At 44.2% G+C, this 17,406-nt stretch overlaps 1 protein-coding gene across 4 annotated transcripts in view; it reads left to right on the top strand.

The window, feature by feature from the left end:
• The first annotated feature begins 6,336 nt into the window (after positions 1–6,336).
• NAP1L1 (nucleosome assembly protein 1 like 1) overlaps positions 6,337–17,406 on the top strand; it is a 58,634-nt gene continuing 47,564 nt past the window's right edge. Inside the window, exons 1-3 of one of the 4 annotated variants that reach the window (XM_075066633.1) lie at positions 6,346–6,465; positions 13,142–13,366; positions 15,294–15,335. In XM_075066633.1, coding sequence (XP_074922734.1) covers positions 15,317–15,335 — 19 coding nt within the window. In that variant the 5' untranslated portion in view covers positions 6,346–6,465; positions 13,142–13,366; positions 15,294–15,316. Of the gene's footprint in view, positions 6,466–13,141; positions 13,367–15,293; positions 15,336–17,406 lie in introns of all 4 variants that reach the window. The other 3 variants (XM_075066636.1, XM_032783727.1, XM_075066642.1) reach the window with 3 other exon arrangements.

The following is a 17,406-nucleotide window of genomic DNA, read 5'->3' as shown; positions in this document are numbered from 1 at the left end:
AAACAGAGTCCTGCAAAGTAACAGAAAATTATCTTAAACCTTCATATTGCATCATCTGCACCAATCACATTCATCTTCTAGCATTACAAGCACTGCACTCCCAAGCATAGCAACAAATATTAGTGTCTTTCAGCTTCAAATTGCTGCCTCAAGGCATCCCTGATCCTTGTGGCCCTGCTCTGCGCCCCTCTAATAGCCCTGGTCTCTAGCTTTTCAAATTCAGCTTCCAGGTGCTGAGCCTCAGCGGTCCAGCCCTGAGAGAAGCTTTCGCCCTTCCCTTCACAAATATTATGGCATGTACAGCAAGTGGCTATAAGCATAGGACTGTTGTCATCGGCCAGGTCCAGCTTCCCAAAGGGTCTTTAAATGGCCAAAAGCACACTCAACAATCATTCTGCATTTGCTCAGCCTGTTGTTGAACCACTCCTTGCTGCAATCAAGGTGCCCCGTGTATGACTTCATAAGCCATGGATTTAAGGGGTACGTGGTGTCTCCCAGGATCACAATGGGCATTTCTACTTCATCTATGGTGAATTTATGGTCCGGGAAGAAAGTCCCTGCGTGCAGCTTCCTGAACAGGCAGTGTTCCAAAAGGTGCGTGCGTCATGCACCTTTCTGGACCAACCTGCGTTAATGTCTGTGAAATGCCCACGGTGATCCACAAGAACTGGAGAACCACTGAGAAATACCCCCTGTGATTAATGTACTCAGTGACTACGTGGTCTGGTGCCAGAATTGGAATATATGTGCCATCTATCGTCCCTCTGCAGTTAGGGAAGACCATTTGTGCAAAGCCATCCACAATGTCATGCACGTTGCCCAGAGTCACGGTCTTTTGGAGTAGGGTGTGATTAATGGCCCTGCACACTTCCGTGAACATGAGTCCAACAGTCGACTTTCCCACTCTGAACTGGTTAGCGACCAATCGGTAGCAGTCTGGAGTAGCCAGCTTCCACAGTACAATTGCCACACACTTCTCCAGTGGCAAGGCAGCTCTCATTCTCATGTCCTTGTGCCGCAAGGCTGGGGTGAGTTCATCACACAGTCCCATGAATGTGGCTTTCCTCATCCAAAAGTTCTGCAGCCACTGCTCATTATCCCAGACGTGCATGACGATGTGATCCCACCACTCGGTGCTTGTTTCCCAAGCCCAAAAGCGGCATTCCACTGTGGTCAGCACCTTAGTGAACATCACAAGCAATCTTGTGTCATAGCTAGTATGCGTGACGAGATCAATGCATTTCCTCTTGCATTTGTAGTTTAAGGAATAACTCCACTGCCACTCATGAAGTGTTAATTAGAGTGAACAGCATACAGGTCAGCAGTTCGGATCCATTCCTGCAGAACAAAGAGGCAGAGCACGCAGTATGCAAACCATTGAAAGATGGCACCAAATGCAGATGGAAGCGCAGAGATTGCTGGGATGTGAAGTAGTGCATCACAGGACATTGGGACAGGACCCCCTCCGCCTTCCCACAACTCTTAGTGTCAGAAGAGGAAAAGATGCCCTGTGGGATAGCTGCCCAGAGTGCACCGCTCCGAATAACACTGCAAGTGCTGCAAGTGTGAACACACCATTGCACAGGCAGATGTCAGTGGGAACACACAACAGTGGTTTCCTTTCAATGCTCTCTGAGCGGTGCTGTAACTCTGCCATTGTAGACATACCCTAACTAAAGTGTTAACCATCAGTTTTGGGATAATCTGCTCTCTTTTCGCAGCCTCCCCTTTGACATTTTCAGTGTGGGCTACCCTAGGCACCTTGGGTCACATAATAGTGCATTGTATGTTATATCTAATATATTTCACTTCTGAAATTATCACTACAGCAGTGGATATGCGATCTTAAAATTTCTTCTCATATTTCAACTTATTTTTGTTGTTTTCTTTTTCTTGAGTTTACCAACTTCACCTTATAGCTCTATCTTCTCCACATCTTGAAATTTATTCAGGTCTATGTCTAATGCCAATTTCTATGTTACTACTTTTTGGCTTCTCTTTTCTATCTTCATGAGCAATCCTAATGTAAGACAAGAGTCACAGTCTATCCCTGGAGAGTTAAAAATATTGAGAAATGAAAGATGCTGAAAGTCTACTATGTCAACAGGTGTATAATCACATCCTAGCATTTCATTGTGTCCATACCATGTCATGTATCAGAGGAGTGGCCGTGTTAGTTTGGATCTGTAAAAGCAGCAAAGAGTTCTGTGGCACCTTATAGACTAACAAACATTTTGGAGCATGAGCTTTCATGGGTGAATACCCACTTCGTCAGATGCATGTCATTTTCTTTTGTCTTCTATTACTGTATTTCAAAAGTTCCATACAGTAGATTTCTTTAATTTGCTGTTTCCACTGTTTGAAAATGTGCTCCTCGTGGCAAATTTGCCCTCATATTACAGAAGCAGAACCAAGTACAAAACAGAAAGTTAGGAGGGAACTTCATTCAAATCTATATAGGAATTTGCATGCTTTGCTAGCTCTACCATGTGACAGTTCAACAGCACTTCTGTTGTGCAGAACTGTTTATACACTATTTTTTTTCTGAGTTGGTGTTCTTCCATTGTTGCTAAAAAGACAGTCCATCTGAAAGTAAATAATAAGCGGGAGAAATGGTAACTCTCTAACTTTCATCATTCACTTGGCTATCCTTGTAACGTAAGGTAATTATTTAATAAAAGCTAAAATGTGTACCTCTTGCCACAAGAATGTGGTTCATTTTTTTTGAAAACCTGCCTTATTAGAGGAGACTCAAAGAGCTTGTCTTATTTAGAAGGATGAGGGGAGATATGCTTGTTTTCTATAAATACATCAGAGGGATAAATACCAGGGAGGAAGGAGGTTATTTAAGTAAAGCACCAATGCTGACACAAGAACAAATGGATATAAATGGGTATCAGCAAATGGGTACAAATGGGTATCAGCAAGTTTGGGCTTGAAATTAATCAAAGGTTCTAACCATGGGTTTCAGGTTTGTATAATTTTTGGTGGTGCCCAGAACAGGTCCAAGCAGAGCCATCCCCTCCATAGGCTGGACTGGGGCAACCGCCCTGGGCCCCATGCTTCAGGGGAACGTGGGGTTTAGGCACAACTGTCTTGTCTATAAGATGGACCAGGGCAACTGCCCGGGCCCCGCACTTTGGGGGGCCCCGTGCTTCAGGGGGATTTGGGGTCCAGGGTGGTCTGGTGGTTTAGCGGGGGGCCTGGCGCCGGCAACAGCAAATGACTTGGCCCCAGCTTGCCCCTGCTTCACCTGCTTCACCCCCTCTCTGCCCCCATTCCACCCCTTCCCCCAAGTCCCCGCTCCACCTCTTTCAAGCTTCTGCCCCCTCCCCCAGTCGACACCAGGAACCAGCGGGGTGGGGCAGGGTGGGCTGGGTCTGGGTCGTTTGTTGCTGCCGGTGCCAGGCCCCCCGCTAATCTCTCAGGACCCCACATCCCCCTGAAGCATGGGGGCCCCCAAAGCATGGGGCCCCCCAAAGCACAATAGGCCCAAACATTGGTGGAGCCTGACCCATGTTCCTAAATATTGGTGGAGCATAGGCACCACGGGCCCATATACCTCTCCATCTATGTTTCTAACCATCAGAGGAGAGAAGTTCTGGAACAGTCTGCCAAGGGGAGCAGTGGGGGAAAAAACCTAACTGGCTTCAAGCCTGAGGTTGATATGTTAATAGAGTCAACGGTATGATGAGACTGCCTATAATGGCATGTAGTCCATCTGTGATGGTTAGTAGCAAATATCTCCAACAGCTGGTGATGGGACACTAGATGGGGAGGTCTCTCGCTTATTCTTTCCCAGGTGTCTGCCTGGTGGGTCTTGCCGAAATACTCGGAATCCAACTGAATGCCAAATCTGGGGTCAGGAAGGAATTTTCTGCCTTTCTCTGCAGCATGGGGTACTGGTCACTTGTTAATTTAGACTAGAGAAAATGCTGGAATCTCTGTTTAAATCAGGATTGAGAACTTCAGTAACTGAGCCAGAGGTTATCGATCTTTTACAGGAATAGGTGGGTGACGTTCTGTGGTCTGCGATCTGCAAAAGGTAAGACTAGTGATCATGATGGTCCCTTCTGGCCTTAGTCTATGAGTCTATTGTCTCTGGATGTAGTATTTTCATTAGATATAGGTACACATAGTGCTGCAGTGCTGTAGTTCATGGCCGTTTGAAAGAGAACTGAGTAAAATGCATCCCTTTGTGACATCTGGTGAGCCTTAAGCTTTTTGCTGTTATTTCACAGTTGGTTCACAGTGGAACTCCTCTCTTAGCCTCTTTAGTAATAGCTGGTTCAGAGGTGCGTCATCTCTCAGCTGCAAGGCTGCTCTAAATCATTCTAAGGGTCAGACCTGCCCCTGGCTGACCATAGATTTGGAGTGAGAGCAGAAAGGTGATGTACAGGAAACCACCTTTGCTTCCCAGGTGTGCCCAGGGCTGCTCCAGTGCATTTAGGTTGCCAATCATCCAGGATTGTCCTGGAGTCTCCAGGAATAATTAAAGATTATTTGTGTGATGAAACTTCCAGGAATACATCCGACCAAAATTGGCATACTTAAGTGCACTTGAGGATTGCATTCCAAATATTTAGTTGGTAGCAGGGTTGCTGTAGTGCTACCTAATTAATGTGAACAAGGATTTCTCCGCAGCCACTGAGGAGATCCTATGACCTGTAGATCATCTGCTACTGCAAGCTTCAGAGATGCTTTGAGCCAGCTGTGGGATGGAAAGTTTCATGAAGAAGAAATGAATTGGTTGTTTGAATGTTAGAAAATCAACAGAGCAAGGTGACATAAGCCAGTATGTGTGCAGTTTACATAGCTGTGGTGCCATTTTAGCTGCTTGAATAATATTAACACGTTTACAATAAAATATAACTGATGTTGCAGAATAAATATTGATTAAATTACTTGTTTCTATTCAAAGTATGGCTGTACTATGGTGACACAATGGCAGCACTGCAGCTATGTCACTGTAGTGATATAGAGTAGGAAGAGATTTTTCCATTGCTGTCAGTCAGGGGTGTGAACTTTTTTACAGGTAGCTATGTTGACCTAAATTTTAAAGTGTAGATCTGGCCTGATTCTCATGTTTCATCCATTTTTTCAAAATTAATACATAATAGATTGCATCTCAGTTGGTACACCAATCCCTCCCGTTCCTTCCTCTGTCATTCTCTGTTATTGTCATTTCCATTGTTAAATAACCTCATCTGGGTAGCAAAATCTTTAGGGCATGGACAGTTTTTATTTCTGTAAAGTGCCTTGCAAAATTATAGAATCGCATAAATCTTAAGTATGATAAATAATAAAATAAATAGTGTCACCAAGTTGTTTTCCTGCGGGTATAGCCCATATGAATATGGTTTCCATACCTTGATGCAAGTGAGTTTGATCTGTTTTGGTACAAGGTGCTGCTGTGGTGGCTTAAATGAACTGCCTATTACACAATGCATGCAGGAAGAGCAATACAATTTATTGAAAGATTTCCATCGAATACCATGGCACTGAGACTCATTTAAACAACCGTAACAACTAGCCTAATTTGGTGCGGGTCTGTCAGACCTAGTAGACTGGTGAAGTGGACCTGGTGTGGCTGGCCAGGAGAAGAGATGAGTCCCTGCCTGCGATCTCAGGGTGCAAGTGTTACATTTTGGCCTAGCGGGGAGGGGGTTGGATGTGTTTGTGTGTGTCACCCTTCAGCCCATGGGGTATGTGTATGTTGTGTTTTGGCCTGGGGAGTGCAGGTGTCATGCTTCAGCCTGCAGGGGATGTTTGTGTATTATGCTCAGGCTTCCGCAGTAGGAGTTGTGCATACATATATGATCACACTTGGGGTTTGGTGGGGTAGCTGTATGTGTTCATGCTGGGTGTGTGAGATCATGCTTGGGGGCTGATGGCCGTGAGTGTTAATGGTATGTGTGTGAGAGATCCCACATGGGGCTTGGGACTGTATTCACACTGTGTACGTGTGTGTAAGAGCTCAGATAAAGCCTGGGGCTGGCTGCATGTATTATTCATGTGATGTGTGTGGGATCATCTCAGGCGGGGCCTGGGGCTGCGTGTGTGAAATCTCAGGTGGGGCTGGCTGAAGACTGTGTGTTCATGCTGTATGTCATGATCACGCGTGGGGCTGCCTGGGGGCGTGTGTGTCACGCTCCAGCCCGGGGCGAGCTGTTTCTCATATTTCAGCCTCGCGCCCCTGGCTCTACCCCGCCCGCGAGCCAGACCACCGCGCGCGCCCCGTTCTCCGACTCATGGGGGCGGGGCTGATGCCGGACAGCTTCCGCCCAGGCACTCACCCCGGCGCGCGCGCGTTGCCTGGGGACAGGGGCGCGCGGGGGGGAGGGGGTTACGTGGTGACGTTATTTCTATATGAGCGCGAGCGGCGGGAGCTTGGGTCTTTTTACCGCCAGTCGCGCGGCACCTCCTCCTCGCTCCTGAGTCACTGCGAGCCACGGTCCGGCGCAGGTACTGAGGGGGGAGCGGCTGGCAGGGACCGTTGCAGAATGAGGGGGCCCGGGTCTGGGCGGTTGGGGGTTCGCTCAGCTCTCGGGGAAGCGTCCCTCGGCCTGGCCTGGCCGGGCCCCTGTTCCGGGGTCGGCAGGCGGGGGTGGGCCAGGACCGGATGCGGCTGGGACTGGGCCGGGCCGGACGGAGTCGGGTGTCCCGGTGTCTTCGCGGAGCGGGGCCCCTCCCCTCCTGCAGAGCCTTTCTGTTCCTGCCAGGGGAGCTGCGCCCGTCAGTCCCCTCCCCCGGGGCCGCCATGGCCGCTGGGGTCGCACTAGGCCGCGCTGTGGGGGGCCTGGCGGCGGGGCGGGGAGAAGTCGGTCTGCCTGGTAGTAGCACGTGGGGACTGGACTGCCCCCGACTTTCCCAGGGTCGCTGCCCCGCCCGATGCTGGGGTGTGTGTGTGTGGGGTGGGAGTCGGGGTGCGTGTTGGAGGTGAATAGGGGAGGCTTGCTGAGGCGGATTGGGCGACGGGGGGGGCTGTGTGTGGGGTCGGTGGCTGTGGCGGGGGATGGTTCTTGTGGGTAGGGCGTGGGGCAGGAGATGCGTCTGGGGAGGGTAGAGAAGAGTGCCTTGTGCTAGCTCTGGCTCTTTGCTGGCTCTCCGGAGAGCGTGGAAGCTAATGGGCTGCGCAACTTGTTACTGACAGGGGGGCCCAGAGATTCAGAGCCTGGCCATGGATCGCTTGTGCTCCCAGCCTTGTCGAAGAGCTATCTCCGCTCAGTTCCTAGCTTCCGCCGATGCATGGTATCTAGCGAGTTGAGAGCAGCATGCTAGTTCCCTCTGGGCTTCGTTCTTGGTGCTTACTCAGAATTCCGTGTAAAGGTCGGGATTAAAGTACCATTAGTGACTGTAAGTGATGATGAGTGGTAACTTCGCTTGTCAAAAAGAAAACTTGTCCTATTAGTAACCTCTGCCACCTGCAGTAAGTTTCAAGCAGTGCTGAGGGGGTTTTTTATGTTATCAGTTGCATAATATTACTAGTAATATCAGAATTTAAACTTCAAAAAATCCACTTGCCCCAAGAAGCCAGGGAAGACACTTACAACATGAATAGCTACATAAAATAGCTTAATAAAAAACATTCTGTCTCTATTTGGTTGGTAAAAGAACTCTCCAAAAGTGAACAAAGGGTAATCAATATGCTGATGTTTACTTAGTCTGTAGCCAGACATTCAGTGCTTCTGCAGCAGTAGCAGAGTCCAGTTCATAAGATTTGTTAGATTCCTTGCTGCTGTTTGGACCTTGGTGGAAGACTTGTGTACAGCATGCTATAGTTCCTTGGGAAAAGTTAAGACCAGCAACAGCAGAGGTAGACTCTGAGATACTCACAGGGGAAGAGGAATCCAAAAACCAGGAGACTGGAGTAGTGGCAGAAGAGTACCAGCGAATTCTTCTGCTCCTCCTCACATCAGGCATAAGGCTCTGGAGGGATAGAGAAGTGAAGACTCTTCCCTTGAGAGCAGTTTAGAGGCTTTGGAAAGTGTATGGGAGCACTTCTAGCAGGTTGGGATGCTAGGTTTCTTACCAGGGCCTTGGCCTGTGAGTGTATTTTTGTGTCTGGTAAACTTTTCAAGCTCTTACCAGAATTCTACTGAACTTAAATTGAAATAACAGACTTACTTGTTTTCAGTCCCTTATAAATTTAGAAAATTCTTGTTTTAATATGTCATTTACACAAACTTGTAAAGATGTTCACTTATGGGAACTGATGACATTGAGCAGAATTAGGCATTGTGCAGGTATGTTGCAAAGCTTCCGTGCAGCACTTCTTTCTTGATATGAGACTTGGTTGTTCTAGGCAAAGACTGCATTCCTGAGAATGTCACCATATTATACTAAATTGAATTTCTGCAAGTCAGTGACATTGGTAGAAGGTTGTCCATTATCTGAACTTCCAAAATACAAAGTAACCACATGAAATAAACTTATTCATTATCAGAGAAATGTCAAACTAAGTAGCTGTCAAAGCAATAAAAACAATTTTTGGAGTGGTTGAGTGTCTGTTTAGTTTGCATTATCCTAAGGGATGCAAGACCCAGCGTCCATCTACGGTTCATCGCTCCACGGTCCAGTGGATGTTGTAGAAATGTTTAGCTGTTTGTCTATGCTGGTACCATGTTTGAGCACCAACTGATTTTGTGGTCTGTGGTCATATGACTTTGGGATGTGCACATGTTCTGTCTCAAACTAAACTGGTCTAAGCCTGGTCATTACTTTTATGGGGAACTTAAGGAACAGCTGGATGCTGCAGAAAGTGATGACATTTGTTGTATTTTAAATGTTAATTATTCTGTGGGAAGTACAAAATCTGATTTAATCCACAAAATGGGTGGCATTCTCGCCTCTAAATTAAATACTGAACAAGAAGTTCAGCCTGACACTAGGTTTTAAGAAGGTGCCACCAGATGAAATATGAAAGCTGGTCCTAATTGCTTGTGGTTAGAGCCCTTGGCTTTCAAGAGTAGGCTACTGAACTTGTTGTCTGGTCACTTTCTAGTTTGGGTAACTGCCTTGTCACTACTTTCCATCTGTCTTAAAACTGCAGAGCACATCTACAGATCTTACAACAGCTGTTTCACTCCAAAAATATTGGTCGATAGTACATTTTTGTAGTTTGTTTGTTTGTAAATTGCTTTTGGGATTCTTTGCATTCAAAAGTGGTGTATAACCAAAGTTGGTTAATTAAAAATAAATTGTTAATGCCACTAACTGACCTTGGCCTGCAGAAGCATAATTCCACCTAAACCACATCTAGCTTTTATATGCAAATGCTTTTTATATTTAGTCCAGTCAACACATGTATAGAAGATTTTACAAAAAGTACTTGTAGACATCTACATTTTAGCTCCTGACTGACTTAATTGGATTTAAAAACACAATGTGGGTAGCCTGTTGAAGATTTCTTGTATGCATTTAACAGATTTTGTAGATGCAATAAAATTAGTGCAAAGTGGGCATGTAATTATAAAGCTCAGGCCTCATGTACTCTATAGCAAGGCTGGACCTTAAATTTGCAGGAATACTTCTGAATTTTGATATACTAGAAACTTTGCAGCAACATCATTTGTTAGAATTGACCCAAGCCACCTTGGAGGGCACCAGGAAGCCAAAAATATGGCTTGAGAACCAAGACAGAATTTTTGTTCTTAAACCTTTCCTGTTAACTTTTTCATGTTTTTGGTGGTTTGTCCCAGTTCAGCCTCCTCCCCCACTCCAAAAAAACAAAAACAAAACTTTCAGATGTGAATTTTTCTTTGAAGAATTTTTTTTTCCTGGCCAGCACTATTTAGAGTTTGTTCAAGTGTGTGAACAGTTCAAAGCATTGAATTTCACCTGCCATTGTTTTGCCCATTCACCTAGCAAGTATCACATTAAAAGTGGGAACTTGGGAGCTATCTTCCGTTGCTGGTGCTGCAACTACACAGCGTGGTAGCACTTTAACGTTGCTAGTGAAGATATATCCTTAGACTTCAGCTCTCAAATTCTCTACAAGCAAACTATCATTTAAGAACTCAGGGAGCCTCAATTTCAGCTCCTATCAAGGATAAACAGGAACTGCTCAGATTAATAAAGGACAAATATCTACATGGGCCTGTACAAAAGTCTTCTGAGCAACTCCTGGGCTTATTCTAACAAAAGGGTTTGATTTCTCTTCCCTCCACACCCCACCGCCCAACATAGAAACATGCAAGAGAATCTTTTTTATCAGATAGTAAACAATTCAGTCAACAAGCACTCAGCAACCCCTCTGCTAGTTTGTAGCACTGTGATGTCTACCTGACACTTACATCAGTGTAACTGCATCACTCAGGGGTGTGAGATATCTACACTGCTGAACGATGTTATAACGATCTAGTGTTGTCTACATGGGCTGTGTCGACAGGCGACCTTCTCCCACAGACATAGCTACGACCTACTGCAGAGGTAGATTAACTACACCGATGGTAGAAGCTCTTCTGTCAGCACGGGAAGGTCTTCACTTACGCGCTGCATCTGTGATGATGCAGCATTTTAAGTATAGACCTTCCCTGAGTGCTTGTAATTTACTTTTGCTGGGAAAATAGAATAGGATCCCAGACTCTAGTGAAGTGAGTAAGGAAACATACTACAGAACTAGTTTAAAACTATGACAGTCAATTAATTCTACCCTTTTATTCTGTTGTTCAGACTCTCTGAACTGGTTTTAAAAGTGGGATAACTAGAATGTAGGGACCTAGAATACAGACCACACACTACCAATACTTGCTATACCACACAAGCTTTACTTCTGTGTTGATAGAGAAGTATAATCTAGTGTTCTAAAACTAGAACCAAGAATCAGGGACTTACACTGGAATTAGTGTTTAACAGACTGCCTCAGTTTCTCCATTTCACCATCAGTAAAAAGGCAATAATGCCTATTGTGAGGGGACGTTGTAGGGGTTAGTTACATCATGTATGGAAAAGAAAAAAAAAACCTAATGAAGTAGTCATCCAAAGACTTCAATGTAGTATTTATTCTCCATGCCCAGTTCTGCAGAGGAGTTATCTGGGAGTTGGCAGAAATGCCAGAAAGGGATACATGCAGTGGAGCAATTTGGCAAAACAATTAAGGGCAGCAAGGGTTATTTGAATATCTTATCTGACAAGATCAACTTGTACACATTACAAAATCACCTAAAGGAAAGAATAATGTTAGCTGGCTGTTGAGATCAATTGCGCTCAGACACGACATGGTTGACAATTACACCGATATCTGCAAGCCTTTGGAGCAGTGGTGGGCAACCTGTGTCCAGGATAATCTGCTGGTGGACCATGAGACCATTTGTTTACATTGACTGACTGTCTGCAGGTGTGGTCGTGGTTCGCTGTTCCCGGCCAATGGGAGCTGTGGGAAGCAGCATGGGCCAGCCACTGTTTCCCGCAGCTCCCTTTGGCCGGGAATGGCAAACTGGCGGCCACTGGGAGCTGCAGGGGGCCGTGCCTGTGAATGGTCGAGGTAGACAACCTGTTTTGTGGCCTGCCAGTGGATTACCCTGATGGGCTGCATGTGGCCCACAGGTAGCAGGTTGCCCACCACTGCTTTGGAGCATTGTGCAACATGAAGGTGGCTTTTCTTCCACTATCTTACATTAAGCATATTTTTAACAGCTGTACCTGAATAAAGCTGTTTAAAAGTCTCTTAAAATGTTGAAAAGTGCTTCAAAATTAAGTACTTTGAAGAAGTCTTTTGAAACCTAATGTCTGACAAGGCAGAAAACTCAGCAGCTCCAAGCCTGAAGCCTAGTAGCTAACTCCTCTAGTGCTAGCTGCAGTTCATTCCTGCTCCCATGGAAACCAGTCTTTCAACAATAAACTGTAAACCTGATTTTAAAAAGAGAGCTCTCCTGTTTTCAGCCACCAATTCACTGTTTACAGAATCAGAGAGGGCAGCCAGCAGCAGTCTTGAACTGTTGTAAGTTTCAGTTACTGTGGCTTGGAAAAGCCACTATAGCAATAAGCCACAACAAAAACATGCACATATTAATTGTAAATGTCAAGTGAGGAGGCCTATTGTAGAGTAAAAAGCACACCACTAATGTAATAATGATGGCCACATTCCAGCTTTATTACAGAGTATGGCTCATTTGCTTGAAGTTTTAAGAGATTCTAAGGTGATTATAGCACACATCCTTCCTTTATGAAAAACAGTTCTAGTATAACAACAAACTAAGTGTGGAATATAATTGAAGACTTGGGAAAGATTCCAATGCTTTTCCAGATTTTCCCTCTCCCACCCTATGTTGCCTCTATTAGCTTCAGTTTTCATGCCCCAAATAACACTTATTGCCATTGTTAAATCAGTGAGCAGTAAAGAGCCCTAATTCACAAACTAAATCCTTAAGCACTAGTGCATGGGGATGTGAGCAAAAATATCTGAGGAGCTAGCCGTAACGGGGTTTTGAATCATCTGTAGCCTCATTCATAATCATAGTTGCCAAAACCCATTCGCCGCCTAGTGTTTTTGAGGTTTTTGTTTTCAAAGCTTATTACTATTTCTCCCTTTTCCATAAATATCCTGATTTGAGAATGCTAGGTAGATCATATTACATCCAAAAAAGCATTCACAATATTAAGATTGCAAAGTCAAATATTCAAAAGTAAGGGAAATGCCAGAGTTAGGGGTGCCCAAGTAGCTCCCTTGGGCATGTTTATTTGATAGTCTTTTAACTACACAATCACATATTGCTTTTCCATAGAACTTTTTAAGTTCATTCAGTGCACATGCTGAACAGTGCTCAGTGAATTGGTAGCTACTCATGAATATTTGTTTTTACCCTCTTCATTCAATGTGTCCCCATCCTGTTACTGTACACCATTCAAATCCTGCATTAAATAAAACATTATTAATCGGCTCAGGGGCTTTATGGTACTCATCGTAGTATAATGTCAAATAAGCATGGATAGTTTGAGATGCCAAGGGTCTGATTTTTTTTTTTTTTTTTTTAAGAGTACCTAGAACTATATAGCACTCTATATATTTGGAGCAAAGCTTCCACTGACCTTTGGTTGCAGCTCTGAGTGCTTAGTGCTTCTGCAAATCAGCCCCTAAGTGACTCAAGCTGGGTACTCAGGGGAGGGAGGGTACATGTGAAAATGTTTGCTCTTTCTACAGTTGGCCATCTCATTCATCATGCACTTTTTTTCAACTTCTGAGGCACCTAAAGTACAGGTCCTACAGACAACAGCCTCATTCACTATACAACCCTGATTCAGCCCAAGAACATAGTCGAGCCTGCATGCAGAAAGCAGTGAGTGTCATGGAAAAAAGTGTGTGTAAGCATGATGTAACTAAGACTGATACTGCATACACACAAGGGGCCAAATTGAAGTGTCACAGGTAATTAATTCTGACATTTTCTAGCCTGTGTGCTTTAATGTAGTTTGCTATATTAAGATTTTTAAATGCTTACAAGTTTAAAAAGTCATCATGCAGAACCATACTGACCTCTCATCATGGGTCATCCACGGGGCTGTGATCTACAGATCCCCAGCAAAGTCTTCTATCTCTTAAGCTAATGGAGTAACTGATCACAACAGAAGCCTGTTAACTTGCCACTAGAGAGGGATGGAGATGCTTTGCCAGTGGGTTTCATAGCTATTTGCTGGACAGCAAAGGAATCCTGAGACTCTGGAGTAACCGGTTCTTTTCAGATTCTGTAGTGGAATGATCTAATGGCTAAATCTTTCTGCCCATCTACCCAGCCAGTTCTGCTCTCGTCCTCAACCACGAGCATATGCCTGATTTCCCCTCCCCTTACTCCCCCACACTCCTTGTTCTCACCTCCCTACATTGAAGTCAGGCAGCTTCCCCTGTCTTCCAGATTGCCTGGGAGCCAGCAGGGAGACCACTGAGGGGAAGAGACTGTCACTACTCAGTTCCTGCAGCTGTTGGAAACTTGAAGGAGCAATTGCAGAGAATTTGTGCTCAACTTCTGCAGTCCAGGTTAGAGAATGCTCAGTCACTCTGTATGGATGATACTTGTGCATGTAGATGCAAGATGATAGAGCATGTTCAGTGCTTATTCAGAGAATTTAGCTGCCAGACTTTAACAAGTCTAATGAGCATATATGAATTGAGATTTTTCAGAGGCTTATCATTTGACCAAATTTGGGTGGTTTTTCAATGGGAATAGAAAAAGGGATACCCCTACCACAGCAAGCATCTTGCGAAATTTCAAGCCCTGCTCCAAAGTATGGAGGTGAACAGCTTCTGAACAAAACTGCTAATCTTTTTAACATGAGAAAACAATATTTTTCCCTACCCTTGCTTTGGGAAATGGTTCAGCCATTTCAACACACTTTTCAAGATGCTCTTCCTGAAGCAGACACTTAGCATACAAAATTTGAGCCAAAGTTATAAGCAACTGAAAACAGGATCCTATAGCGGGAAATGTAACATAACTACAGGCAACATTACTACATAAAGCTTGACACCAAGAGTATCAACTGTCATTTAATCAGACGCTTTCTTTCATAACACCTATTTTATAATCACAAATACTAGTAGACTTCTGAAAGACACTTGCTTTCTGGAGGAGAATCTCCAAGTACATTATGGCAGATGACAGTAGCTTGAGCATTATCTGACTAGAATAGGAGCCTCTTACAAAAGACTTTTGATACACTTCAGTTGTACCACACAGAGAAGGTGCAAAAGGTGGCTAATACACCATTAGAAAACTTCATTATCTCAGCCCTGTGTAAAAAATTAATTTTTTTACAAAAAGTTCCTGTTTGTACTACTATTGGGAGCCCTGAGTAGGGGCAAGACAGTGGTGGCAAATATGATGGTAAAAATGCTAGAGGTCACAATAGCCTTTATGCCTAAAGAAAGGCCTCCACCAATTTTATGGGGTTTTTTTTGGTAAAATTCTATAGTGTAGACACAATCAGTACAGCAAAACATTAGACCAACTCAAAACCTTATCAGTTACTTGTATTATCTTATTCCTCAGCCATCAAGTAAGTCTTCCTCTTGCTACAGAACTGTGGCTCCCAGCACTAGTGCACTGTCTTCACTGCCACTTTACAACACTGAAACTTGCAGCACTCAGGGGGTGTTTTTTCACACCCCTGAGCGAGAAAGTTGTAGCACTGTAAAGAGGCAGTGTAGGCAAGGCCTTAGTCTCCAGTCCCATAACATTGGTACTGGGCAGAATCTTTCGGGCACTAGTGAAAAGGTTAAAATGAGGAATAGACGCTTGTGGTGGTTTCAGCCTTGAATCACTAAACTGGATTTATTGGAAACATGGTTTGATTTTCAGAGGTATGAACATCTGCAACTCCCATGGATTTCAGTGGAAACTGTGGGTACACCAGCATCTTTGAATATGTTGTACAAATTATTTAAGAGGAAAATGTCAACATGAAGGGGAAACAGGTCTGAGTTTCAGTTCCTCAGTAGTACTATTTTAATGTACCATATCAGACTACAGCTACTTTTTTTTTTTTTTTCCTTTTTGGTATTCTGGTATCTTGATGCCAGTTGTTGCAACTTTACCCAATAATTCAGCTGCTAGGTGAGTAGTGCTGTATACAGGGTGTGGTGGTGTTTCCTGATCATCATCAGATTATTCACTCTCTCATGAGGTTTAGATGCACATTTCATAAACTTATGCCATCTTGTAACTACATTAATCTATGGTGTCCTGGTGATCTCATGCGCAAGTGAATTCCACAGGTTTGACTATATGGCTATTTCTACATTTATGGCAAGATGTGGAGTAGAGGGTTATACATATAGCTGCAGCGAAGGCAAGCTGCATCCATGTTTGTCACTGTGTATAGCTATATGCTGCAGTATGCACCTCCAATAGTGGGAATGCAGTGGAGAAAAGTTCTGGCAGCCTTTCACTCTGCGTCCTTCCTACTGTTGGAGCCTTTCACTGCAGCAGGGATAGACTTTAGCAGTGGGACACTGCACTGCTAACAGAAGTGCAGATTTGGGAGCCACCGTTTGGGCATGTAGAGAGTATATACCCTGGGAGTTCAGACATAGGCAGTCTACTCACTATCTACACCGCTGTTTGTACCCATGCTAGCTGGCCCTACAGCGTCTGCTATACTCGCTGCTGTAAGTGAAACTTATGTTGTGTGAAGTATAACTACCTATTCCAAACTTCCTGTCCTTAAATTTCTCTTAATAGCCCTTTGTTCTTGGTTTGACTGTAGCAAATTTAAACTAACTCTGCCAGTCAGCCTTATTTATCATACAAGTTAAACATTATCTGCCACTGTCTCTATACCTTAATGTGCCTGAATCAATGGAATTTTTCAAAAACTTCTGTAGCCTTTGTTAACGATATATTTCATGGGAAATGTAACCACTAGCTGAATGTCACATTCACTTCTCTACTAGGAAGGTCAGTTACATATTTAGGAGAGGAGGTAGAAGAAGTGGAGGTATCTGAGCCTCTAGCTATTACCTTTGGAAAATCATGGGAGAGATTCCAGAAGACTGGAAAAAGGCACTATATTTGCCCATCTATGAAAAGAGAAATAAAGACTAGTTTAACTTCTGTGCCAGGGAAGATAATGGAGCAAGTAATTAAGGAAATCGTCTGCAAACACTTGGACGGTGGTAAGGTGATAGGGAATAGCCAGCATGGATTTGTAAAGAGCAAATCATGTCAAACCAGTCTGACAGCTTTCTTTGATAGGGTAACGACCCTTGTGGATAAGGGAGAAGCAGTGGATGTGGTATACCTAGAGTTTAGTATTAGTAAGGCATTTGATACGATCTTGCATGATATTCTTATCGATAAACGAGGCAAATACAACTTAGATGGGGCCACCATAAGGTGGGTGCGTAACTAGCTGGATAACCGTAATCAGAGTAGTTATTAATGGTTCCCAATCCTGCTGGAAAGGTATAACAAGTGGGGTTCCATAGGGATGTGTTTTGGGACCAGCTCTGTTCAATATCTTCTTCAACGACTTAGATATTGGCATAGAAAGTACACTTAAGTCTGCAGATAATACCAAACTGGGAGGGATTGCAACTGCTTTGGAGAACAGGATCATAATTCAAAATCATCTGGACAAATTGGAGAAATGGTCTGAGGTAAACCGGATGAGGTTCAATAAAGACAAATGCAAAGTGCTCCACTTAGGAAGGAACAATCAGTTTCACACATACAGAATGGGAAGAGACTGTCTAGGAAGGAGTAAGAAAGATGTGAGAAATTGGAGAGAGTCCAGAGAAGAGCAAACAAGAAGATTAAAGGTCTTGAGAACATGACCATAGAAGGAAGCTGAAAGCAACTGGTTTCGTTCTAGTTTCGGAAAAGCAGAAGACGAAGGGCGACCCATGATACAACGTCGTTTCAGGTATCTAAAAGGGTGTCATCAGGAAGAGGGAGAAACTTGTTCACCTTA

Source organism: Chelonoidis abingdonii, chromosome 1 (genome assembly GCF_003597395.2).
Source record: "Chelonoidis abingdonii isolate Lonesome George chromosome 1, CheloAbing_2.0, whole genome shotgun sequence".
NCBI classification, from domain to species: Eukaryota; Metazoa; Chordata; order Testudines; family Testudinidae; genus Chelonoidis; species Chelonoidis abingdonii.
Note: the sequence above shows the minus strand (reverse complement) of the source record. Positions and strands in the feature narration are given on the sequence as shown.